General features: G+C 34.6%; 1 protein-coding gene across 7 annotated transcripts in view; it reads left to right on the forward strand.

The window, feature by feature from the left end:
- The window catches only part of NAALADL2 (N-acetylated alpha-linked acidic dipeptidase like 2), a 1,155,955-nt gene that overhangs the window by 501,802 nt on the left and 627,354 nt on the right, over positions 1-26,799 (forward strand). For all 7 annotated transcript variants that reach the window (XM_054700373.1, XM_054700375.1, XM_054700374.1 and 4 more), the window contains one exon: positions 11,668-12,169. In XM_054700373.1, coding sequence (XP_054556348.1) covers positions 11,676-12,169 — 494 coding nt within the window. In that variant the 5' untranslated portion in view covers positions 11,668-11,675. The remainder of the gene's footprint in view (positions 1-11,667; positions 12,170-26,799) is intronic.

Here is a 26,799-nt window from a genome sequence, read left to right on the forward strand (position 1 = left end):
ATAAAAAAAAAAAGAATGCATTGTTTTTAATATACATGATTGATATAGAGAATTTGTGGTGGTGATATATGTTGTTATAGAGGATAGTTGGAAGAAGTCTTACCAGTCAAAATAAATGAAGGGAGTTAATATGGTGGAGTCAGAAGGAAGGGGCTTTTGCTATTTGTGTAGAGTTTTAGGAGTAAGTTGTGTTTTCCTGTTATTTTGAAGACTCAAGATTTGGTTTAGTTTTCAGCTTATTGCTTCAAATAAAACAAATCCACTGATTCGATATATTTCAAGATATATCATTCTCAATATGTAGAAAAGGGTGAAATGAATTCTTTATGATCAACTATTTTATTATTTTCAATGAATTACTGAAACACCGATAGTGAAGTAAGAATAGTAAAGTTAGTATGAAGTATTACGGAAGGTTAAAGGGAGGCAAAAAATATAAAGAAAATGCCAAAGGATACATTATGGGAAGAAAAAAATAAGTGGGAAAAGAAGTTAACATTCATGTTGGTAAAGTAAGAATAATATTTGACATTTTAAAATTGAAGTACTAGGTGAATTTTAAAATTTGTATGCATTATTATAATAAACTACCTTTCAATGGTGTCAATTATATAAAAGTTCTGTTAAATGTTTTACATTCAATGTCTGTGAATACTGCATTTTCATGTCTTTTGTCTGACATTTAATTTTCATATTAGCACCACATTTTTTGTGCCATTGGAAGTCTTTCATTTTTTATAATATCCCTGCTCATAAATAAAATATAAATGACATAAGCAGTACCCAATATAGATTTTAGTACATTGTTCAGTTGCTTTAATTTACCCCAAACTATTAGTATGCATGTATGTAAATTAGTAATAAAAATAATTTCTCAATGTCAAGCTGTCACACATGCAATATATTATGATACTATGTCTCATCCTATTTCTTCTTATTCAATACATTGTTTAATGATAAGGTTAGCAGTTATTAATATATGTAAACAAAGGTCACATGTAGAAAAAACTTGAATTGCATACTTTGATAATTTTGTTAACTTAGTGAAAATTGGTTTTGTTATCTTTTTTTCCAGATAAAATTGTGCTTCTGTGTCAGTTGGAGGTCTAGAAGAGAACATAATATGAAGCTATTCTTGTTTAGTTTCAGATATATGTGTATTTTGATATATTGACTTGTTAAAGTAAGAAATAGGAGCAAAATCTTGGACAATTTGTTTCTCTTTTTTATTATGATGCTTGAGGTAATTCTTGAAAAGGATTTCAATCTTTATTCTGTCATCAGTTGTCAAATGAAAACTTCTCAATCCTTATATTCCTACTACTTAGGTAAGCATAGTAATTCACTTAAACTGAATTTGAGCCCTAAGATTAAGTGGATGTTGTAGGTAACCTTTGCCTTATAAAAAGTACACCTTGCTGTTAAATGTTATAAATTCCTATTATTGTAGCAAGTTGTAGACTCATCATTTGTGATTTTTGTTAGCTCATAACCTAACAGTTTGAAAGCTGAACCCTAAAATGTTTACATTTACTCATAAATATTTAGCTAAAGAATAGATTTCTAGAATTTAACAATGCAGATTTGTGGATACTTCATAGAATATTAATGTCTTATGAACTGATTTTAAATGAGTGTAGAAATGTAGCACTACTGTTGTTTTTTTTTTTTTGTAGTGTTTCCAGTTTTCCTATTAATCACAGTATCACAATATTACAAGCACTTTTTCTATTTATACCCTAAAGGAACAAATATAAAAAGAGCTATTTCGGAAAATGCAAAGCTCACATACTGGATGCACTGGATTACAACTCTGGGCCTCCAATAGTCTTTCTGTGTTAGGATTTTAGAAAACAAGGCAACACAAATTTTAGAATATAGTACTTATAGTTTGTAGAAACCTGTTGATACTTTTTGAAGGGTAAAGATATTTAAAAAGTAAACCAATAAAGTGCCTTTGAAAAATGTGAAAAATAGAGTGCTTAGTGGTCTCATGTAGATAAAAGCTGCATCTGTCTGTTCCTGGAAATCCAAAAGCCATAGTCAAAAAGCAGCTATTTAAGATCATTCACGCTGCCTGAAAGGATAAAAAATTGCAGTGTATCTATCAAGCTAAGAGCCTCCTCCTGGCAGACAGCTCTCAAAAGAGCCAAGTGGCGATTGTATTGACGTGTTAACTCTTGAAAACCCTTGAAGCTCTCTTAGGCCAGTGTAAACCACACATAGTTGGGAGTAGGACAGGATGGAACAGAGAGTTTTAATGACTGAAAACAGGTCAGCAACAGGTTGAATGTGAATTGTAGCTTTCAAGTTCTAAGCAGAGTTGTTTTGTTCTTTGTCCCTCAGCAACAGGAGAAAAGAGACATTTTGAAAGTGTCACTAAGGAGAGACCATAAAATAGAGGTTGTGATCTTTTTCTCTGAGCATTGTACTTGGAAGCAATTCTCTTTTATTCAAAACAACAGTTCCAGGAAACACAGAAGCATTCCAGGTGCTATGGATCAAACAAGTGATATTTTAGGTGCCAGAGTCAGAGCAGCCCCCAAAGAGCTAAGCGTCAAGGCAGCTCCATTAAGATCAAGTGGACATTGAGGGTCCTAGTACTGGAAGTCACAGTGGTGACATAATCAGGAGTAATAAACCACTAAGATCATGGAATTTGTTCCCTCATGCCAACTTTGGGCTCTTGTAGTGATTCTGAATGTTGTGACATTTTAGGAGAGTTGGTTTTGAAATTTGACAGATGGGGTATGATATCCAGGTGTTTGTACTAAGTAGCTGAGAGAATTTGGGGAAATAACCCCTAAATCTCAGATATTTAATCTGTAAAATGGGGATAATAACAATACTTAAATACATGATTGTGTGATTAACGGGCACAATATACATAAAGCCCTAACTTTATCATAAATCCTAGCTCACTGTTAAGTTCAATCAATAATTTATTAGTATATTATTTTGGATAATATATCAAGGGCCTGTGTAGGTAAATTAATTAATCAGTCTTTTTATGCCACTAGCTTCTGTGGCGATCACCTGCAGACTTGATTGTGTCAATGCAGAAGGCACTTAAGAGTGTGGGCACAGGGCACACATGCCTGACTGTGGACACCTGGAGCATGGGTGTGTGCACTTGTGTGAATGTGCACCCCTGAGCCTAGAGGCCAGGGATCTAAGGGCAGTAATAGACTATAGCTCTGAGAGGATAAGCAGAGTGACTCTGGAAGAAGCAAGGCCACAAGATGATACCAGAGAAAGAACACCAGAGAGAGCCTGGAGAAAAAGCATAAATATTCCTGGGGATTGGGAGGCTCTGTCACCTGCCTGCCTCCCAGCACCCCCTGCCTGGCTTTTGCCTGCCTCTTTGCATGCCAGCCTCCCTGCTGGTATGCCTGTGAATCTGGTTCCCTGAGAGCATTAAAGCCTGAAACATGCACTGAGGGTTCCGGGGCTCTCTTTATCCGTCTCCCCAAATTGACAGTGAACCTGACCTGTGCATGCTGGCAGTATAGCATATGACTTCTGAGTTTCAAAATCTCAATGCAAAAGATAAAAAGAAGACACATACTGACTAGATTGATAATAGTATCTTTTCAAGATAAAAATCTGCAACTAAAAAAAAGAGATAACTTAGATAATATCAAGTTAAAAACAAACTCTTCAGCGAAGAGTGACATCAAGACTGTGCACTAACCAGTGAGATTAGGCGAAGGCTGATGTGACTTCAACAGAGACTCCCAAACACACAGACTCCCCTTCAGAATTGCATTAAAACTCAATTACAAAGACTTTCTTTAGCAAACTATCAGATATTTACTCCTCTACTTTTTGTTTTGTATTTTGTGTTCTGCTTATCATGATATGTGCATTTCTGAAGTAAGCCAGTTCAAATACTCTGAAGGTAGAAAGAATGTAAATTATGTCAAAGTAATTAAATGTTTTGAGACTTGATAAATGGAAATTGTTGAGTAGGTGGGAAAAGAAGATATTCTAGAATCTAGAATCAAGGTGGAATCAGACACCAAAAAGGGCCATGGAATTGGTCCATGGGAGGAAGAGAAACTGTTTATCTTTAGGTAGAGAGCATTTTGTGATGTTAGTAAGACTTAAACTCATTATAGATATTCTAAATAGTATTAAGCATTCAAACTAACTGGTCAGGAAACCCATACTATATTCTGCATTATGCTAGTTCCATTAAATTAATTCTTCTCTTTGCCAAATTCTAAATTGAATTATATCATTCTTATATTGAAAAACCTTACCTTAAAAGCAGGAACTCAAGTGGGCCCCTAACCATTCAATTGAAGTGTGTCATACAAATTGCATTGTACCCAGGTAGCTGAAGAAAGGCCAGCCCACTCAGGGAAATGGCAGGTGGTCATGCATATGCAAGCAATATAAAACAAATTTACACAAACCTGCTGGATTTCATCAAATAATTTCCCCTCAAATGGTGTTGACTGCATTTTGCAATTTATAGCTCATTAATTTGGCATCCTATAAGCATACCTTTTACATGCCATTTAGCAATCAAGGTAACCCAGGCCTCAGAGTAAGGTTTTAGTTTTGTGCTCTTTAGCTTGATTATCTGCTCTGCCTAAACTCAGAATGTTTCCTGTCTAAGAGTAGACTTTGACTAGCTTTTTTTCCTAAAAATAAAGCACAGCTAATAATTCCCCCTTACTTTACATATACTCTTTATTCAATTAGTGAAGCATGAACAACAAATAATTATTGCCATTTCTTTTGTGCAGTTGACATACAAAATTACAATTAAATTAGGAATTCTTAAAGCATTTGTAGATACTATTGCAATTGCTGGGGCCATTTCACAAAACCAGATGAAAAAAAAATTCTCATTATACTGAAAAATTAAGTGAGGAAACAGAGTTTTCTCAATTACTACTTTTATAGTTTATCTTTTGCCCTGCTCTCAAGTTGAAGCCATTAAAGCACTCAAAAACAAAACATTCATTCCACAAATATGGCCTTTATTTGAACAAACTATAGCCATACTGAAAAATTTATGTTAAGTGGTTTTAGCCGATATGTAATATTCTTACATTTAAAAAATTTCTTTGGGCACACATATAGCTCACTAGCACAGTATCTAAAGTTATACTACTGCTTAAGGTACAAAAAGAATGCCTTTTAATGATGCACTAATAGTTCTAAAAAATGTCTTTGCCTCAAATGGATCTGCTCACACCCACAAATTATTTGATATTCAATTCTTCAGGAAACAATATATGAATATGTTTTCCCCTTGCACAAAAAAAGAATCAATCATAGACCTATCATAGGAAATTAAATTCGGCCTTATGATTTTGATTTAAAGTTAACCTCTTGTGGTAATTTATTTCACTTGTAAGATAACTTTTACAAATTGAATGCCTCTAGATGTGTTCCCAGTTCTAATGAAATCTATGCAGTCCTTGATACTGTTTAACTTAAAATATCAGTAATTTCAGTAATAGCATCAGTAAATGCTATCAGTGTATCAAGTCAATCACCTACAACAAATGTGGTTTTCTACAGCAAAATATATATATATTGTGATTAAAATATGTATATTTTGTGATGCATCAAGTTTGTGATTAACTATCACTAAACCCCAGAACTATTAAACTGAACTCTTTAGCATTATGGGAAAACTCTGTTATTCTTTATGTATGTAATAGGCTAAAATGAAACTCAGCTCCATAATAGCAAGATACAGAATTGGTGGTTGTAAGTCAAATATAGTAATAACTTCTACTGAAACATTAGGCATACATCTCTCTTACCTATCTGAACCATGTCTAATGATGAACAGATTCTTCCCCTTCTCAAAAATGCTTGAATGCACCACTCCATTTCTCATTATCTGCAGATTCTTGTTATTGAAACTTAAGGCCCTGGTCATAGTTTAATTTAATCAGAGTTGTGCTTTAAAGTTGTAATCTCTAAATAGTTCTTTCTAAATCTACAGAATTTCTGGAGTACTTCTTTGTAAATTGATCACATAGACCTTATTCTAAACATCTTAATACTTTATTTATTCCTAGAAATACTACATAGATGGTGTTATTATTATTTGCAGTTTTTACATGTAGAACTTAAGTATAAATATAATAAGTAAAATAAGTAACTGGACTAAATTACATAGCAGAGTTAAGATTTGAACCAGGTAGTCTGATATCAATTTAGAGATTTTAAAATCTGGAACATTAATGTAATAAATTCATTATGATTGCTGAGCAAGAAAGTGGTCATATACCTAAGAGGAATTGGTAATATATAACCTATTAAATGAAGTTTTTGTTTAATATGCATTTATCATCTAAAATATTTGTCCGTTACTATGTTAGGGTAGAATTGCAGCAGCCAGAGATTATAGTTTACATATAAAATTTCAAGCTATTTCTATATTCATCTTTTATTTCTATATATTTTACTTAGCCTAGTCAGTAAAAATGTGTGAAAGAGAACATTCAGAAGTATCAATTTATTTTTAAAGGAATAATATACTCATTAAGAATAAAGATTCCTTTTTTTATTGATCTAAGCTTGTCAAAGCTTAGAAAAAAAGTACTTTTTAGTTCAAATATCATCTGCTTTCTTTTCCTCATAAAAGAATAACTCTTTATAAAAGATAAATGTTTCCGTGTATTGAATTTTAAAAACAAATTTAGCCTTCAGTATCGACCTGGATAGGAAGAGAATCTCACTTAAGTGAATAAAATATGTTGAAAACATGGATAATATATTCTACTTTTCATAAAACATATTTTATATAAAAAGACCAAGTTGTACAATATGGAATGTGAGAATGTGACAGATATTTCTATTTGAAGAAATGGCACAAATTTCTGTGACCTATCATACCCAAATATATCTCATTTAGACAAAAAATCATGTTGTAGTTGCTGAAATCTACTACTTACATTTCTAAAATTACTCCTACAAAAAGTTATGAGTAACACGGTGAGATATATATATATATATATATATATATATATAAATTAAATGAATTATGCATGACTAGTAGAACATGTAAGAAATTTAAAAGGCATAATTATCTGATTATGTTTATGATATGCTAATTTTTGCTGTCTTTTATATAAATATAAAATGATCATTGTACTTGGGAATTTGAAAATTCTGGCAAAACAAACCCTTTACTTGCCTCAGAGGGCATAGGCATTTTGAAGAATGCTACATTCTTTGGGGGACCCATGAAATAATTGTGCTGACTGAAAATTGAATATGTTATCAAAATTTGTTTTAGTTATGTATTATTTTATTTTTGAGGAGTTCATTATATATATAAATAAAATTCATTTTAATTTTTGCAAATAGTTATATCTGTTTACTTTCAATTAAGATAACTGATAAAGAAATCAATTTCTAAATGATTATGTGCATGTATATAACTTATCAAGTAAAGTAGTTAAAATAATTCATTGTGTATATTATCAAACACTTATTTCTTTGGTAATTTTCCTGAAATACTTTGGATTTTGTTACATCAAGTGCCTCTAACCATCTTTGACCCAGATACTGTTCTCCTTGATGACTGAATTTAGTGAAAATTTATAAATGCTTAATGAGTCCAAAAGCAGTAGGAAGGGTGTCAGGCAGATATCCATCAAGTTGAGGAGTTAATATCTGTATCTGCATTACATTCTAATTGATGGCTCTGTCTGATGTTTGAAAAGCGTTAAATTGCTGATGTACACGTGATGGAATGCCTATTGTCAGACGAGAAATGAAAACTCTGCCTCATCACTGCGGTTGGTTTTTAAATGATTTGTAGAGAAATGACTTTGAATATTTGTATTAGAGGTCAGTATTAGAGATCTCACTTTTCTGTAAGGAGCCTCTGTGTGCAAAGTCTTCTTTGAGCATAAACCATGCTCTACAATTAATTTTTGATTAAACCCTCAGAGGGAGAGAAACTTGTTTGTAAAAATGGTAGGGAAAAAATATCCAGAGTACCACATTGGGGCAGTGTATAAGTAAATTAATCAATAATGCATGAACTGAACAGTTAAAGAAGGAAATATCATATTGTGTCAAGATAGTAGGAATTTATTAATATTTAAACCAAAGAAGAAAAAAATGACTATAGCTAAGGCAGTATGGTATTTTATAATGAATGTTATGAAAATTGGATTTAAGAGCACTTAACATTAATTCACTACCCACTTTCATTATCATATTTTTATAAAACTAAGTCATTTTAAGAAGCTCATACCCAAACATCTCTTCTCAATTGTAACAAAGTTATTTGGCTTTAAACCTGTTTCCTCTTCGGTAATATGAGTGGGTTAGAATCATGGATTTTAGAGATTTGTTCTTTCTATGACCTTATTCAGGATTTTCCTAGACGCCTATATTTTGCTATTTAGTGTGATTTGTAGTCTTCCTCTATCAGCTTATTAGCCTTTTCCTAACCCATTTGAATTATTATCACAAACTTTGTTACTTCCTTTCTCTTTTTGACTTGATGTGACCAGAAACAGAACTCAGATGCTGTATTTTACTGAATCATTTTGAAAACCAGACCAAGCAGTGGAGAGGAAGGTGGCAAAGTAAAAGAGGGAAGGAATAAAAAGGATCTGAAGGATCATTCCTGATGTTGTTCTAATACCTAGTAGCAAATAAACACCTGTGATAACAGCATGTCATGCTTTGATGTTTTTTGTGGCGCTGAATATAGATTAAACATTAAAAAAAAGCAAGCAAAGCAACAACTATCACATATATTTGTGGGTGTAAACATTAGGCAACCTCCTCCCTTTCTCCACAAAGTGTGACAGAATTATATAATTTCTTTTTTCATCATTCGTATATACATTTATTTTTATATGTATGCATTTATTTTTAACTGAGGTAATATTGACATACCCCTATCAGATGTTACTGCCATAGTGCACCCACCACCAACTCACCCACATTCCAACACCGTAGACCGTTGTGCTTGCTTCTCTCTTTGGTGCTTCAGTTCTGTAGTCAGCTATTAAGGGTTAGTTTTTCAGCTTGTCTTTATCTGACTATTCATTTAGTTACTTTGTATTCCACATATTAGTGACACCAGCTGGTATTTATCTTTTTATTTCTGACTGTTTCACTTAGCTTATCCTTCCAAGCTCAGTCCATGTTGCAAATGGCATGAGTTCATCTTTTTTTTATCACTGAGTAGTATTCCACTGCATATATATATACCATATGTTTTTGATCCACTCATCTGTCCTGGGGAACTTAGGTTGTTTCTGTTGTTTAGCTATAGTAAATAGTGTTTGTATTCTTTTGAATTTTTTTTTTGATAGATGCCTAAGAGTGGAATTATCAGGATAATGTCAGCTCTGTGTTTAATGTTTTCAAACTCTTCTATACTATTTTCCATATGGATTGGGTCAGTATGCATTCCCACTAGCAGTGTAGGAAGGTTGACAATGGAGCTAAAAGCATGTAATGGAACAAGGACAGCCTCTTCCATAAATGGTGTTGGGAAACCTGGACAGCTCCATTCAAAATTATACAATTTCTTCTGAATTATATAAATCATTTCATTATTTTTCTAACAAGGCTGGGTAGCTCTCCTTTCTCTAAAACCAGAAATACTGCTTCTAGGCAGTATTCCCTATCCACACTTAATGTTTGTGGTTCACTGTCTCAATTTATCCTAATGTCAGCACTATGTTTATATCATAACTATACCCATTTCATAGAAGAAGATGCTAGTTTGGAGTAAAGCTAAGCCTTTTCTCAAGCTTACATTTCTCTAAATTTTCTCTTAATCTCTGGCTCATGCACTCCATCTTCAGCCATAGCATACCACTCTGGATTATTCAGATGTTCCATACACTATGCATTTTCATATCTCTGCATGATTGCAAATTTCCCCTGCTTGGATATCCTTATTCCATGCCCTGGCCTGTACTTAGTTAACATCTCCTGTGTCTTAGAGGTTACTTTCTTAAGGAATCATTTCCCATGTTCTACTAGAATCAATCACTCCTGAGTTTCCCTTGCACTTTTCTTGTTCTCTTTGGCTTACTTATTTTGTTTATAACTGGATTTCTCTCTACTCGAGGAATAGGGACCCATTTATCTTTGCCTTCGTCACCTATATCATTACCTGACATGCATTAGCTACTCCTCTTTATTGAGTAAATTCTGGTAAGGCTAAATCCTCTATCAAAGAGTGGCAGATGAGAATTCTTGTCAGAATTATAATTTTTATTTTGTATTGTTGAATATTTAATTATATTTCAGCTTTCTTAAATATTCATACCATTTTAATTTTATGGACCTCTGCTACTGAGAATTGGAGCTGTGTTATTGCCATAGTTCTGTGTATGATGGCATCCCCTTTCATGAAGTACTTCTTTTCTTTTTTTTTTAGATTTATTTATTTATGCATACAAGAACTGGGGTATAGGCCAGAGGTGTGGGGATGAGAGGATTCACCAGAGACAGAGTGGGGAACAGAACAGACAGACTGACTGAAATATACTGCTGAGGGGAGCAGTGGGTGAGTCAGGAGAGGTCTGCTGCACCATGTGGTTTGCTCCCTGGCCAGGGATCAAACTCAATGTTGCAATGGCTGCGGATAGCTTCATATGTTGCATCTTAACCCCTTGCACCACCAGGAAAGCCCAGTACTTCTTTTCTTTTAGAGTTTGCTTGTCAACTATTGGCCCTAAGGCAATTAGCTAATCACTTGTCAGTTGAGCTCTATTCTTTACCTACCACAATGGAGCACATAGAAAAATCATAAAACTTAGTAAGGATCCTCAGAACCCAGCTGGGGTGACAAATCTAATACACTGAAAATTTAAGTATGATTATTTTTAATCTGTAACCATAATACACAAGTGGTTTACTGAATACAGACTGAAGACCACTTGTAGTTAATTAGTTCTGTTATCCTAATACAACTCTGCAGGATACAACAAACTGTCATCCAAAACTGTGTGGAGAGAAAAATCACCATCTGCCATTCCTGGAGCAAGGTTTTGAAATCAAACATTTAGTAAGGCAAAAGGCTTTCCTCTTTGGATAGATGTCATTCCAGACTTTTATTTAAAGTGCAATGAGCCAAGCAGATTCACATCACTAATTCCATCAAATATCTTGTTCTTCTATGGTAGCCTTATGTTTTATATCATGTTTTGCTTCTCTATTTCTATGCCACTGCTACTTCATTTGGTTCTGCTTAATAGTATATGAAGTTGTGTTTTTAAAATTAACTCTGGTATATAAATTATTCCAGGATCTTTTCATTTTTTCCCTTTAACTTACCAAACGACAGCTTTATTGCTTCTGCCTAATTTTGCCTTCCTTATAGTACATTATTCTCAATGCAGTTTTTCATTTTTTTTTTTTTTTATTCTCCCGAGTTTCAAAGGTTATTGGTGTGCTTGTGTGGGTTTTTGTATAACTTTTCCAACAAGTGCCTTTCTTCTATTTTTTCATTTTTCTCTATAGTAACATTAACAACAAAATATAGATTAAATAATGTACTAATGTGTATTTCCCATTTATGCAGTCTATTTCCCTTGATTATAAACACAAAAATGTTAATTGTGGTTTACTGTTTTCTTTTGTCTTCACCTTGGGGATTTACTTTATTTTTTTTTATTTTAAGAAAATGTACTTCTCTTATTTTCATAGGTAAAAAGATGGCTTATCAGAAGGTCAGTGCAGATCAAAGAGCCCCAGGACACTCACATTTTTTAGATAATGATGATCTTCAAGCCACTGCCCTTGATTTAGAATGGGACATGGAAAAGGAATTGGAAGAGCCTGGTTTTGACCAGTTCCAACTAGATAGTTCTGAGAATCGAAACCTGGAGAATTCAGAGACTGCAGACCTCAATCTTGAGTCCATTCAGCCAGCAACTTCACCCAAAGGAAGATTCCAGAGACTTCAAGAAGAGTCTGATTACGTTACCCGTTATGCAAGATCTGCACCAAAAAGCACCCCCTGCAGCTTTTGCCGCCTTTTAAAAATACTTTGCACAGCTATCATTGTACTCATTTTTGGAATTTTGATAGGCTATTATGCTCATAAAGGCTGTCCTCCAGATGCTACATCTCCAGGAACACCTGATTCTCAGTTATACCAAGAGATTCTTAAGACAATCCAAGCAGAAGATATTAAGAAGTCTTTCAGGTAGGTGAGAAAGTCATGGATATTGGAGGGGTGCATCTTATGGGAATGATGTCTCACAGGGAGTGTCTAAATGATGATTTTGCCATGGTTTAAAGTCACCTTTACAAGGTTTACAGACAGAGTGTACGTTTTCAGATTATCATACTGAAATACAAATGTGTGATTCAGTTTATTAATTGATGATAAGAACTGTTAACTACTATTGTGAATAAAAGCATCTCTAGCTAGACTAGAGATGATATTCTCCCTTTTGGGAAGCCCAGGTAGGTCAAATAGAGATTTAAAGATTGTTGGATATAATAAAAACTATGTTGTTAGCCATATAACTGAAATTCTTAATGAAATAAAAATAAATACGGCTATTTATGGACTGCAGTAACTATCTCTAATGGTAAGAAGCTAAGAAAGGCACTGCTAGTATTTGAACTCTTGCATCCTTGGGCTTCCCAATGAGAACATATTTGTTGAAACACACTTGTTTCCATATATTAGGCAGTTCTAAAAATTTGACTCTAAGATCATTTTACAGTTGACCTTTCTAGCCAGAATGAGTTAAATTTTAAGTTAAAGCATAAGAAAATATTTTTTCCTACACCTTAATGTGCATTTTTGGAGCAGTGTCACTGATGTGATATAACTAGGGGTTAACTTGAAAGTGTTGTGATTTGTTATATTGTTAGCACATATGTTTACTTGTAAAGTGTTCCCTAAATTTTCCCAATGAAGTGAGGAATTTGAATGGGAAGGTTAGATAATAGCTTCTATAAAGTATCATCCATATATGCAGAGAAAGGACAATCCTAAGTATATCATATATGCTATTTGTGGGTAGATGAGAAAGAAGGGTACTATATCCCCAGGATATTCTTTCTAGGTACACTGACTTATTACAGCCAAGACATTGGCAGGTGTTCATTTATAGGGCATTTTCCAGGAGATTATGCCCACTGAAGTTTCATCAGTTAATCTATGTGCTGAAATAGCACATGTATCAATGTTGATAAATTATAATTATCTTCCTTAAGATCACTAGGAATCTGTTACCTACACTCTTCTGTTTCTGCTGTTCACTGTTGCATAAGCATCCCTAAACATGTAATATGCAGACAATAACACTTTCCATGGTATTTCTAAATGTGTTTATATTGAATTCAGCAGGAAGATATGCCATTGCCTAAATGAGTGCCTGTATCAGTCAGGATGTAACCAACACAAAAGAAAAATCCTTGGATATAAAAAGCAGAAGGCATTTAATGTAACAAAATGATTCCATTTGTGATGAAGAGCTGAAAAGGCAGCCATTGGACAGAGGCAGTCCATAGATTAATAACAAAATAAAGACATTACTAAACCTAGGTTGGAGGGATAAAAGGAGTTGGAGTAACCTAGGGAAAGCTTGGATTATTGCATACACAAATTGACGAGAGATAGAGTTTCAGTCAGAAACACCACTGAAGACACAACAGGGAAGTAGTACCGTAAGTTCTCCTTTCTTCCTAACATGCAGCATCCTACCCATCATCCCACCAGCTAAAAACAACAGGAAGGCTGTAACTCAGAATCTGGGAAGTTCATTCTGAAGAGTTCAGCTCCTTGAAGCAAAGGAAGGTCAATGGACTGTCAAAAATAGATAAACTAACATTCATTTATTATAAAGTTCTTTCCCAGAAGAGGATCCATGGCTTTAATTTTTCTTTAATATTAAGACTAATTGTCTTTCGTAAACAACTAGTTCATTTTTAATTTATGGAAACAATGACTCTAATAACCTTACCTTCATCCCTCTTTACTTTGGTTCTTGGTAAGTTCAGAGTCGAGTCTATGATGAAATCTTATGAAACTTCATGACATGTATTTTGTGTACTAATCACACCACGTAACTGCATTCTCTCCTTATATTCCTTTGAGTTTCTTTGGCCTACTGATTTTTGGTTTTAGCATTATATCCCTCTTTACAAAATGACCTATGTCTTCTTTGCCAACAGGAAGCAAATTTTAGAATTTAAATGTAAAAGTAAATAAAAATATTAATCATGTCCCTCAGAATGGGAGTTGCTTTATAATATGCTCTATATCCCCCTCTTAAATGAAAAAAAAAAATAACAATACTAAATTTCAAAACTTGCTGCAAAAATATAATTACCAGCATTTATACTTCCAGACAGTATTCAGTGGTTCGACACAAATTCACAATTATGCACCATCAAATGGTCAGTTTTTTCCTTATTGAGATAATAGATGCTTTTCTTCAAGAGATAATATTTTGATAGATATTTGTTTATAGTAACTTCCTATGAATAACAGCTCCTCAACTAAAGACAACTGTCCTCCCGCTACTCATGCTAATAACATGCCTTATTATTAGTTTCCATGTTTATGAAGTTATTGTAACATTAACTCTACATCCCAGGTTCCTACTAATTCCAGGTTTATGCTTAATGTCGAGTTGAGCCCATTCTTTTGTTCTCTCTTCTCTGTTGTTTTTCCATTCCTGTCTATGTTCTAAGATTATTTCAGTTCTTGCCAAGTATTCCAACAGTTGTGCAAGATAAAAGGTATTCCTTTTGTAATAGATTAAATTGCAAATACCTGGGGAAAACTGACCCAACTTGTTTTGCCCACCACCAGGCTCCTACATTCTAGCAGACATTGTAAAAGTGTTTTTCTTTATTTTTTTTAAGATTGATTTATTTTTATACAAGAACTAGGGTACAGCCCAGATGCACGGGAGGGTGAGAGGATTCACTGGAGACAGAACAGGGAACAGAACAGGCAGACTGAGGAAATATACAGCTGAGGGGAGCAGCAGGTGAGACAGGAGAGGTCTGATTCACCATGTGGGAGTCTTGCCAGCTGGCCAGTATCGAACCCATGCTGCAGAGGCTGTGGACATCTTCACAGTGCGGTGCTCAACTGCCTGCGCCACAAGGGAGGCCCTGAAAAGTGTTTTTCTAAGGGAGGAAATGAATGGGTGAATAAGTTAGAAAGAGAGAGAGAGAGAGGAGAGAGAGAGAGAGAGAAAGAGAGAGAGAACTTTTTCCAAAGTACCTTCCTGGATGGCAACAAAGAACATAACAGAGACAGAAGTAGAAGTATGCCTGAGAACTGTGGAAGGAATAAACCCGGAGTTGAAGAGGAGGGTATTAGCATGTGCATTAAAATTTCTCACAATGAAATATGATTAGTATCCTTTTGGGGGCAGAGATGTTTGTGATTCTGTGTCAAGTGCTTATCCTCAGTGTAAGTAATTTTGGTCTCTTGGGATGCTGGTCAGCTTGTGTAAAAACATATTTGCTTAGGTTTGTTGAAGAGGGCTCTTTAACTTAGAAGCAGCTTGAATGTGACAGGTTGCAATATATTGTCACTGTATAATAAAGTCACACTGAGGCTTTATGGTTATAAATTATTGAATGAATGATACATTAAAATCTCATAGGCATATTGCTAAAAAAGAGTAAAGTATTTATAAACCTCAAAATTGGTAAATATAATAATTATGAAATATATGAAGTGAATGAATCAATGATGTTAAGTTCATTTTTGATGCCAGGGATATATTGCCCTTTGACAGTTGTAGAGGCTGTGAAATGGTAAGAAGAAATGGCAGGAAGACATGGCAAAACTATGATGTAATTTAATTATTGATAATATGGTATATTTTTAATAAAATGGTGTTTTTGATTTCCTTACTTATAAATTATATATATACAGAAAGTTACTAAAGAATAAAGTGAAATTAACCCATAATAGTACTACTTTTTAAAATCATTTTCATCTTTTTCTGTCTGTAAAATTATATTATCCCATGCATATTCTTTTGAAATTTTTCACTTATATTTGAAAGCATTTTTCAAACTAATAAATATAGATTTAAATCATTACATTGAAACACTACTGGTGTTCCATTATATAAATGTTATGAATTTATTTAATCTGTATCTTATAAGTAAACATTTAGGTTATCTCTGCAGCCATTCTTGTACATAAGTCTTTGTGAGCTTATTTAATTATTCCCTTCTGATAAATTCCTGGAAGAGTAAACATAGATTCAGGGAGTTTAAACTTGTTAAGCTTTTTACTTATCTTAGCAAATTGCCTTGCAGGGTGTCAGCCTTTAAAGTTTCAATATTTTTTAATTGACCAAAATTAATGTTGGCAAAGTTTTATTTCTTTTTTTTTTTTTTTTTAAATTTATTTATTTATTTATGCAAGCACTGGGTACGGTCAGAAGTGCGGGAGGGTGAGAGAATTCACCAGAGCCAGAGCGGGGAGCAGAGCAGGCAGAAGGGCTGAAGTACACTGCTGAGGGGAGCAGCGGGCGGCAGGAGAGGTCTGGCGCCATGCGGGACCCTCCTCCAGTGGCCGGGGAGCAGCCGGGGATCGAACCAGCGCTGCAGAGGCTGCGGGCAGCTTCTCAACGCAGCGCTCAACCGCTGCGCCACCGGGGAGGCCCAAAGTTTTATTTCTTAATTGATATTTGTATTTCTTTTGTTTACATGAACAACTTTTTAAAGCATTTACCCATTCTTTTATAGATTCTTTTGTAAGGCCTTTATACATTCAGAAACTAATGCATTATAATATAAAATAGTCTGTCACATGATGCTGGCAGTATATTTAAAAAAATTATTTAGTAGACAAATAAATGAAATAGAAAAGCTATAAAATCTAAAGTTTTATCTTTTTTAAATGTTGCATCATTTGGAAAGGAGCTATATTTTTCAGTATTTTCTGTCTTGGTGCAGGTAATTATACATGAGTTAAACTGTGATGAGTGATATGATCTTTATGAAAATAGGTAAACATAAGGAAATCACCATATTTTCTTAGCAGATGTTTAACTGTTCAGAAACATTAGAAAATGCTATAAATTATCTGCCATAGTACTTTAATGAATGAGACTATTTATATTCTATAGTTTTTCATTTACAGGCATATCTTAGTAAGTATTCAATACAATAAATTAATGTGGACACTCAAATCTAATTTTCTCTTTTACTGACATACATTTTTTTTTTTAAGGGTTTATTTTATTTTAAGCATACAGGAGCTGGGGCACAGGCCAGAGATGTGGAGGATGAGAGGATTCACCAGAGACAGAGTGGGGAACAGAACAGGCAGATTGACCGAAATACACTGCTGAGGGGAGCCCCGGGCTAGTCAGGAGAGGTCTGCTGTGCCACGTGGGTCACCCTCCTGGCTGGGGATCGAACTCGTGCTGCAGTGGCTGTGGATTGCTTCATAGCTTGCATCTTAACCCCTTGCACCACCAGGGTGGCTCTGACATACATTTTAAAAATTATTTTCTTCTTTTCCCACTTCCTTCTTCTTTCTCCTTAACTTCCCTTTGGGAACAATAAGATATGTGGTAATCCTATGCATAAATTGAGTGGTACATTTTGTACTACCAAATTGTGCTACTGGCACAATTGTACTACTGGCACAATTTACTAGCATTAATTACAATAAACTAAAGAAGCGGCAAACTTACAACATACATACATCCACTTCCTGTTTTATGGCCCTTTTGTGCTCATGAGAGTCAAAGCAGTCTTTTGCATTGTGATCAGACCTTGCCTTAGAATCCTTCTTAACCTAACACTCTTGGCAGCCCTTGCTAATTCATCTGAGGGAATGTGAGGACTTGCCTTTCTTGGCCTACGTTATCCCTTTCCTGGATCACATCAAAAATAATTAGTTTCATTTAATTGGTAGGGATGAATTTCTCTCTTTTGGAAAGGAAAAGTCTATACTTTTATCAAGTCAAATAATTATAGAAAGAACCCTAGGTTGATTGCTATAAAATGCTGCCAATGAATCTAAAATGTTAGAACTGTAGTTAGCATCTACTATATATATTTTATGCTCTTTATTATACTAAGTTTGTGACCTGAAAGGGGGCAATCCCTGTTTAATTTATCAGAAATAAAATGTGTGACTTACTTTTTCAACTAAATCTTTGCTCCCCTGCCTTAATACATGTTTATTTCTATGTAATTCATGTTTACATAGAAAGTAACATTATCTGTTCCCTTCATCTAACCCAGACATTATTTTCTTTTCTTATTGTAGTATTATTGTCTATCCTATTCTCTTCATTCCTTTCATCCTTACCTTTCCACATCTACCACACACAAATAAATAAAGATTTATTTATTTATGCATCCAAGAACTGGAGTACAGGCCAGGTGTGACGTGTGAGGAGGGGGTGAGAGGATTCACCAGAGACAGAGTGGGGAACAGAACAAGCAAATTGACTGAAATACACTGGTGACGGGAGCAGTGGGCTAGTCAGGAGAGGTCTGTTTCGCCATGTGGGTATCTCCCTGGCTGGGGATCGAACTCATGCTGCAATGGCTGCCGATAGTTTCGTAAGTTGCATCTTAACCCCTTGCGCCACCAGGGAGGCCCTATCTACTCTTCTGTTCAAGAAAACTCGCATTTGCACATTCTCTCCTGCCTTAAATGAGGTCAGCAAAGTAGTCCTTATCCAAAGAAAAGTTGTTTGTGCTGTTCACAGAGATTCACAAGTTGTCTATAGTTTTCAAAGCACTGATTTCAGCAAAATACTCCCAATCAGTAATTTTTCTCTCCTGTGTTACCACAGGAACATATTTTTTGGAGTTATGATTTCACATAAATGCAAGGCTTGGTGATGGTGATGCCATCAGCAACTGTTCTCCTCCAGACTCCAGAGGTATTTTCTAATCATCTTTCTACTTTTCTGCCTTATATTATTATTTCATTCTCTGTATTCTCTACCCGCAATGGTTGTTGTTTGTCTCCAATTTCAGTATTAGGGGAATGAGAGCAGAAAGGTTGGAAGAAATGAAAAAGCAATAAAGCAGCTGGCATTTTAATTGGTGAAAGGCATGTAAATATAAAACAAAAGTGCACATAATTCTATTTATGTAAATGATAACAAAATGAATTTAACAGTAATAGAGTGATGGTTCCTAGAGGAAGTAATTAGCTTTTTTTATCATTGATCGCTCCAGATAACAAATGTAAATTGTCTTAAATTTAATCACAAAAGGGATGCATAGAATAATATTTATTTAATTATGCATAGTTTTTATTGCTCTGGACTTTAGATTAAGCAACTGCTTCACTGAGTTTCTCACCATATAGAGGATGACATTAATTATCTCAATGGATTGGATCAACTCGCAGATGAATGCCTATGCCCTTCAAATCCTTAGGCATTGGGTCAGAGCAAGAGCAGCTCCCACCAACAGAATGAATGAGGATTGTGTACTGTGGGCCTTTAACTGCAGTGACCTCAATCCTGATCTGCTCAAATCCGATGCATTCTTTGAGTTCTGGCTCAGATGCCAGCTCATTCATAATGTTCTCTTTGATTTCCCATAGTGAAAGTCTCCCTCTCTCCTTGAAGTTTTTCAGCATTTTATTTTCTCTCTTTTGGTTGACATGAATCACTCTACTCCTTAGTGGAGAAGAAACCATGAGTACCAGTGAGTCTAGCACAGTACTTGAATCACAGTACAGACACCAAGTTAATCTGAACTTAAGGAGAAAATGAAGGCAGAGTGCAGGTCTTGATGAGAAAGCATTCATTTTTATGTGGATTAGCTTGTTTTTTGAAGAAAACAAGGTATACCTCTGATTAATCATTATTGAAATTTTAAATTGAAATAATAAATAGGTATATATACGTGCATATATAAACAGACTCTTGATTTTGGAAAATATTTATCACATTCTCATAACATTTACTGAAAATGTTGATTTTGAAGGCAGAGGATTTTCTTTTCTCTATGTAAACATGTATGGAATGTCTGTTATATTCCAAGCACTCTGCCAGTCACTGTATAGTTTTTAATGCCATTATATCTAATTTAGAGAACATTTTTATGGAAGCAATGAAGCTGAAAATTTCACAGAAAGGTATTTCCATAATCACAGATTTTATGGAGATATAAAGTATTAATGTATTCCTTCAGAGGTCTCTTTACATCTTGCAGTTTTATGAAAGGGGTTAGCTCCTTGTAGGGCCAGGTTTACATGACGGCTATATTTTCCCTTCTCAATGGTCAGGTTGAATCAAAGGATTCCCTCTGCTGTCCTATTGTCTCCTCTTCCTTGTCCCTTCTCATTTTTCTTCTTTTCTACTCCATATCTTCTCCCCTCACTGCCTTTCTGCCTCCCTTTCTCCCTCCTTGTCCCCTCTCCTGACATGCAAGGTTACATAATGAGATTGGGTTACTTATCTTCCTACTAAACAAATTTCATTTCTTTAAACTTTTTCATCAAATCTCTCTGCCATAAAACATTAGCTAATTAAATTGTTAATGAAGCCAATGCAATTTTCCAAATTTTTTTTGTTCTGTTTTTAGAGGAAGGAATATATTTAATGAAGCAAAAGGACTCTTGCAGCAACTATGTTGCACAGTCAGTAAAATATTTCTGTCAGATATATCAAGACCTTCTGTGCTTACTGATTGCCTCTGGTGAAAACTGTTCAACCTTGAGCTTCATCACATTTTTCTTATATCTTTTCCAGCATTGGCTATCATATGCTTTTCCATCCATTCACTACTTGATCTTAGTCATTCTAAAAAAGGAACAAGGTCAGTTAGATTGTAGTACAAGTGAAAAACAAACATTTTCCTTTGAAGATCAAGAATGTCGGTTTCCTGTGAATTCACTTGAGTTCCCAACACTTTTGCTACTGAAAAGTTAGCAATGATCACATTTACTAAAGTAAAAGTTAAACATGGAAAGATTGGGAACTGCTTCTCTCTTTCATGTTCCTTTTTAATGTCAATGAAGTCACGATTCAAGTGGTAGACATGACCCTTTGAGGTTTATAATTTGAAAATCTTAATCCATGCTTAAAATTATTTCAGAAATTAAGCAAGGTCTTTGAAAATTTCAGCTAAAAACCTTAGTACAGATGTCATAAAGGTGGTTTACAGAGGGAATTTAAAGGAAAATTTAAAGGAAATTTACATTAAAAATTACCAAATCAAATTATCACTTAAAACAAATTTTGGTAGGACATTTTTTACTGATGGGAAAGCAAGTAGGGTTGGTTAGTAGTTCAGATAACTAGAAATGAATGATAAAAGCTTTCTTACCACTCTTCCCATGTTGAGAAACTATAACAGAATGGATATGTGACTTTATTTTACAAATCCCAGACACTTAGATATCCATAGTGTGATGGATAATGTTATGCATCAACTTAGATAGGCCACAGGGTACAGCCATTTGGTCAAACATTATTCTAGATGTTTCTGTGAAGGTTATCTTATAAGTGAGAATAACACTTTAACCAGTAGAAATTAAATAATCAACAAGTCACCTTTTTTAATGTGGATGGGTCTCATGCAATCATTTGAAGACCTTGCTAGAAACAGACTGAAATCTCAGGAAGAGGGGGAATTGTATGAGCTGATAGCCTTTGAACTTGAACTGTAACTCTTCCCTGACTCTCCTTTCTCTGGTCTAACCTACAGACTTAAGACTTTCAAATCTCTACAAATGTAAGTCAGTTCCTCAAATTTGACTGAGCTTTAATTTTTTACTCTATGATAACTTATTCTTTATGAGTAAATCGAATAAAACAGAAAACTGATACTGATTTTAAAAACTTGCCAACACCAATCATTATCCTTATTTCATTAATTAATATATTTTAGTTTTTTCCTAATACAATAATATTAAACTTATGGAGAGACAGAATTCAAAATTATAGTCTATGTGTCCAATAAGGATTTCAAATATTTTATTAAAGATTCTTAATCATTTTCCTCAGTTTATTCAGCTTTTGGCATCAAAATGTAGATGACTCCCCAAGCAAAGATACACTTTCCAAATTTTACAAAGTGTCATTCTTATCTGGAAAAAAAATGGTGTTGAAGTTCCCTTCCCTTTCATTATAACTGGAGCAAATATATTAAATTTTATATGCGTGATTTGGGAAATCACTTTCTGTCTTCAGTAACTGATTGTGTGTTATAGCTGGGTCCTTTACAAATGAAGTGCACTTCTATTGCTTAAAAATTGCTTTCCTGTGCAGCATGATGTAGTAATGAATTAAATCCAAATGAGCCTTATATTCACAATGTCATAATATGTAACTCGTCCCCTGTGGAACTTTTTTATTATCTAATACAAGGCAAACTAATGTCTTCCTCTCATGGCTTACTTCTCAGAAGGATCTGCAGCTTTCAGTATTAGAAATAAAGAAAGAAAACTATGATTTGAGATCAAATTACCTTTTTATAAACTCTCTAAATCACAGAGAGCACCTTAACATGTCCCCAAATATGCAAATGACATTCTTTTGGAACAAGAAACAGAAGTAGCTCCAGTTCTACAGAATCCACTTCTAACTGTGAGAGAAAAATGAAACTGAATATTTTTCTTTGAACAGAGAAGTGTGCAGGTGGTTTTTACCTTCAATAAAAATAAAATAAGTGTGGGCGTTTTCTCTGTTTCTTAGTTTCATCATGTTAACTCTATTCTCTAGGGAACACCTTGTAAGATCAGCTTGTACCAATATTGTGGTTCAAGTTGATACCTAGATTTAAAAGCCCTAATTTATTACCCTGATAATTTTTTGTAATTGAACAAAATACATCGGATATTCTCTTACTATAGCTGCTTTAGAGATGTCTTTATGGCATATTGAAATTTAGCTGGATATTTCAAAATGTGTTTTGCAATTTCATATGAAAAAAAAAGAGAGAGGTATTTATTTTAGCCCAGTGGGCGGCCAAGGTAAATTGCACCAGGTTTTTATAGCCTGCTGTATCTTTTTTTTTTTTTTATTTTCTTCTTTTTCGCAGCGTGGTGCTCAACCGCCTGCACAACCAGGGGATAGCCTGCTATATCTTATGGCTTTTTGTGGGTTTGTCTCTTGATGGAGATTCTTAAAAATTTTTCAGCATCTCGTTCATGTTCACCATAGTTGGATCTGAATCAGTTGCTGCTGGCTTAACTTATGATCCAGATCTAATAGAAAGCCCACATTCCTATAATATCTGTTTCCCTGGTTTAAATGTTGGAATTATATTTTGATCAAGTAATAAAATAATACACAGAGATAAGTAGATTTTCCCTCTCTAAAAGAAAATACTAAGGGAATTAGAGGCAAGGTCAAATCTATACATTATTTGGGGAAAGGAGCTACTTCAAATATTAATTTAAGAGTTTGTATTAGTTTTAATCAAATTTATATTTCAATTTAAAATAACACCTAATAGCCTATGATAGAGTTCAAAACAAGCTACCCCAAAATATGGCACCTTGGCATATTGATTATTTTGAACCAAAGTTACTTAAGAACAAGTGAGTGCCCCAAAGAACACTGTAGCAATCCTTTGTCCTTTCAAGCAGGCAATGACTTCCCATGTGAAAAGCTACTCTTGCTCTAACAGAAGAGTGGAAGGTATTCTTATCACCAGGGATAGGAAAATTAGGGCCCTAATGTTGATGCAAACAGAAATTACTACTTCTCACTAGTCTAGAAACTCTTTTTCCTTTCATTTCTTCTTTGACTAGAAAGAATATAAAAGCAAAATACTCTGGTCATTTCTCGAAATGTAATATTCATGGGTCTCTGTGTGTATGAAATTAAATCAACTTCCTTTCTCCTGTTACTCTGTTTTGGGTCAATTTGATTATTGGACCAGTCAAAAGAATGGAGAAAGAAAGGGATGAATTCCCCATCCCTGACACCTCCATCTCAAGACTTATTTTTTGAACACCACTGTATGTACTCATGCATGCATTTGTTTAGTGACTATTTACTGGGGGTGGTTCTTGATTGCCGGACTAGACACAGTATTGATAAAGTCTTACAACATTGATGGTGCTCCTGTTTCCACTGGTCAGACTGAGCCAATGTGGACATAGCGGAAGTTACACATAATAACATAATTATTTTATGCATAATAACACATAATTACATCATGGTAAGTAGGAAGAAAGGAAGGAGGGAGGGGAAGAACAAATTTGGAAGAACAGATCACTCTTCCTGACTTCAAACTGTACTACAAAGTGATAGCAATTAAAACAGGATGACATTGGAATAAAACAGACACAATTATCAATGGAGTAGCAAATGATAGAATCAAACATATTGTCAACTAATTTATGATAAAGAAGCAAAGAGCATACAATGGAGCAAGGAAAGTTTCTTCAATAAATTATGTTGGGAAAGTTGGACAGCCACAGGCAAAGGAATCAACCTAGACCACTATCTAATACCATACACAAAATTTAATTCAAACTTGGTAAAACAATTAGATGTAAGACCTGAAACCATAAAATGCATAGAAGGAAACACAGGTTATATATTACTTGACATCTGTCATAGACATATATTTGAGGACTTGACACCAACAGCAAGGGAAACAAAAGCAAAATAAACAAATAGGGCCATATTAAAGTTCTACTTTTATTCTGAAATAACTTCACTTTAAAGGATTGCCTCATCACTCCAGCTGTTTGTTTGTTTTTTTTTTTTTTCCATATACTTCACATTGCATACAGTATGGTATGGTAAAAATAATGAGAAAATACTTTTTACACTCTTATTCTTAATAATTTTTCTAAGAGTGATATTTTAATCCTGGATTCTTTAGTTCTGAGTTCTTGCTTAAGCAGTTGCAACCTTTGTAAAGACTTGTACTTTGCTAATTATATGCAATTATAATCTAACACTCAACGATGTAGCTTAACTTTTTAAAACTGCATGTCATATCAGTGAAGATAACTACTTTGTTGACATGAAAAATTAAATAAAAATATTCACATAGGTTTTCTTAACATCAACTTGGATTTAGTCCACTACAATTTCAGTCCTTCAAATGAATTAGGAATGGGGTATTATAAGGTGCTCTTTTTGAGGCCTTTTTCAACTACCTCTATAGCAGGAAGTATCCAAAGAGGGGAAGCATGGGGATACAGTATTTGAGAAGTCTTGAGGAGTGTGTTCTCAGAAAGTAGGAATCATGAAGGTAGAATCATGAAGGTAGACGACATAGTATAGCTACTATACTAAAATTTCTGTAAATTTTAGTATAGTATAGCTAAAATTTCTGTAAATAGTATAGCTAAAATTTCTGTAAATTTTAATTACAGAAATACAATTCTGTTTTGGTTGCAAGTAATCTGTAAACAGGAAAATGAAATTTGGACAATGTGGGAAATGCCATTGGGAAAATCATTTGATTGATTGGATAAAAAATTTGTGAAAACAACACAGACAACCACAAAAAAGGGGGGTGGGTATAAACAATTTGGGGTAATAAAAGATGACAATCACCAACAAAATGAGATTTTCCTTTTGCCTGTTGTTTCAAGAGAGGGTTTCTGGGTCTAGTATACCTGGATCAGAAAGTATTACAGGAAGTCAATAGCACTGTGAGAATCTTATTTAGAACATTTGTAAAGGGAAGAAAAGAGGCTATAATATATGCCAATAAGAGAATGAGTCAAAAGTCAGGCTATGGTAACTCAGCTGTTCAGATCTGAGAAGCCCCCTCCCATATCCTGGGTGCATAAGTGTAAGCACTGGTAAAAGGAATGGATTTGCCCTAGGGAATATTTATCCAACCCGAGAGTGAGTCTGTGAAATGACGTGTGCATATGAAATAAAATCCAGAGAAAGTTGCAAAACTTAACAGAAAATCAAAAACAGATGTAGGTCTCACTTGACCCTGGAAATTTGCCTGGGACTTTCCAGAAGCTGTATCTAAACTGTATACTTGATGTTTGATAGAGGTCATACAGTATCTTTCTGTGTATGTATTAAACTACTTAATATAACTGTGTCGTTGGAGTATTAATGTCTAGTGTTTCTGAAATCCACCAGAGCACTGGAAAATAGGAATATGTCCCTAGAGCTATTGTTGAAATAAAATGCCCCAGCAAGGGAGCTGACCCACATAGTGTAGCAGATCTCTCCTGTCTTGCCCACTGTTCCCCTCAGCGGTGTATTTCAGTCAGTCTGCCTGTTCTGCTCCCCACTCTGTCTCTGGTGAATCCTCTCACCCCTCATACCTCTGGTCTACACCCCAGCTCTTGTATACATAAGTAAAACAAATCTTTAAAAAAATAAAATAAAATACCAATTTGGTGCTACAGTAGTAATCTAGGTATCAACCTATGATCATCTGCAGGTAGCTAGTAATCTTATATTTGGCAAAATAAAGTAATATAATAAAGACTTGATTTCCTCTAACTACTAAGCTCATTTCATCCTAAGCTGTTGCCCCCCACTCAGCTGTGGTCCACATATAACTTTAAAGTAGGTCATGTCATGGGACGTTTAGATGCTCATGCTTCAGTGCTACTGCATTTTGCAGTTAGTTGGGAAAGGGAAAACATCACAGCAACACAAATAAATTAGAAATGGGCCTTCCTGGTGGTGCAGCGGATTGATTGCAGCACTGTGAAGCTGTCCACAGCCTCTGCAGCATGGGTTCGATTCCCGGCCGGCCAGGAAGATACCCACCTGGCGCGACAGACCTCTCTTGTCTCACTCTCTGCTGCCCTCAGCAATGTTTTCAGTCCATCTGCCTGTTCTGCTCCCCACTCTGTCTCTGGTGAATCCTCTCACCCTCCCACGCCTTTGGCCTGTGCCCCAGTTCTTA

The sequence above is a fragment of the Talpa occidentalis genome, unplaced genomic scaffold (assembly GCF_014898055.3).
Source record: "Talpa occidentalis isolate TD23 unplaced genomic scaffold, MPIMG_talOcc4v2.1 talOcc4.4, whole genome shotgun sequence".
Taxonomy (NCBI): domain Eukaryota; kingdom Metazoa; phylum Chordata; class Mammalia; order Eulipotyphla; family Talpidae; genus Talpa; species Talpa occidentalis.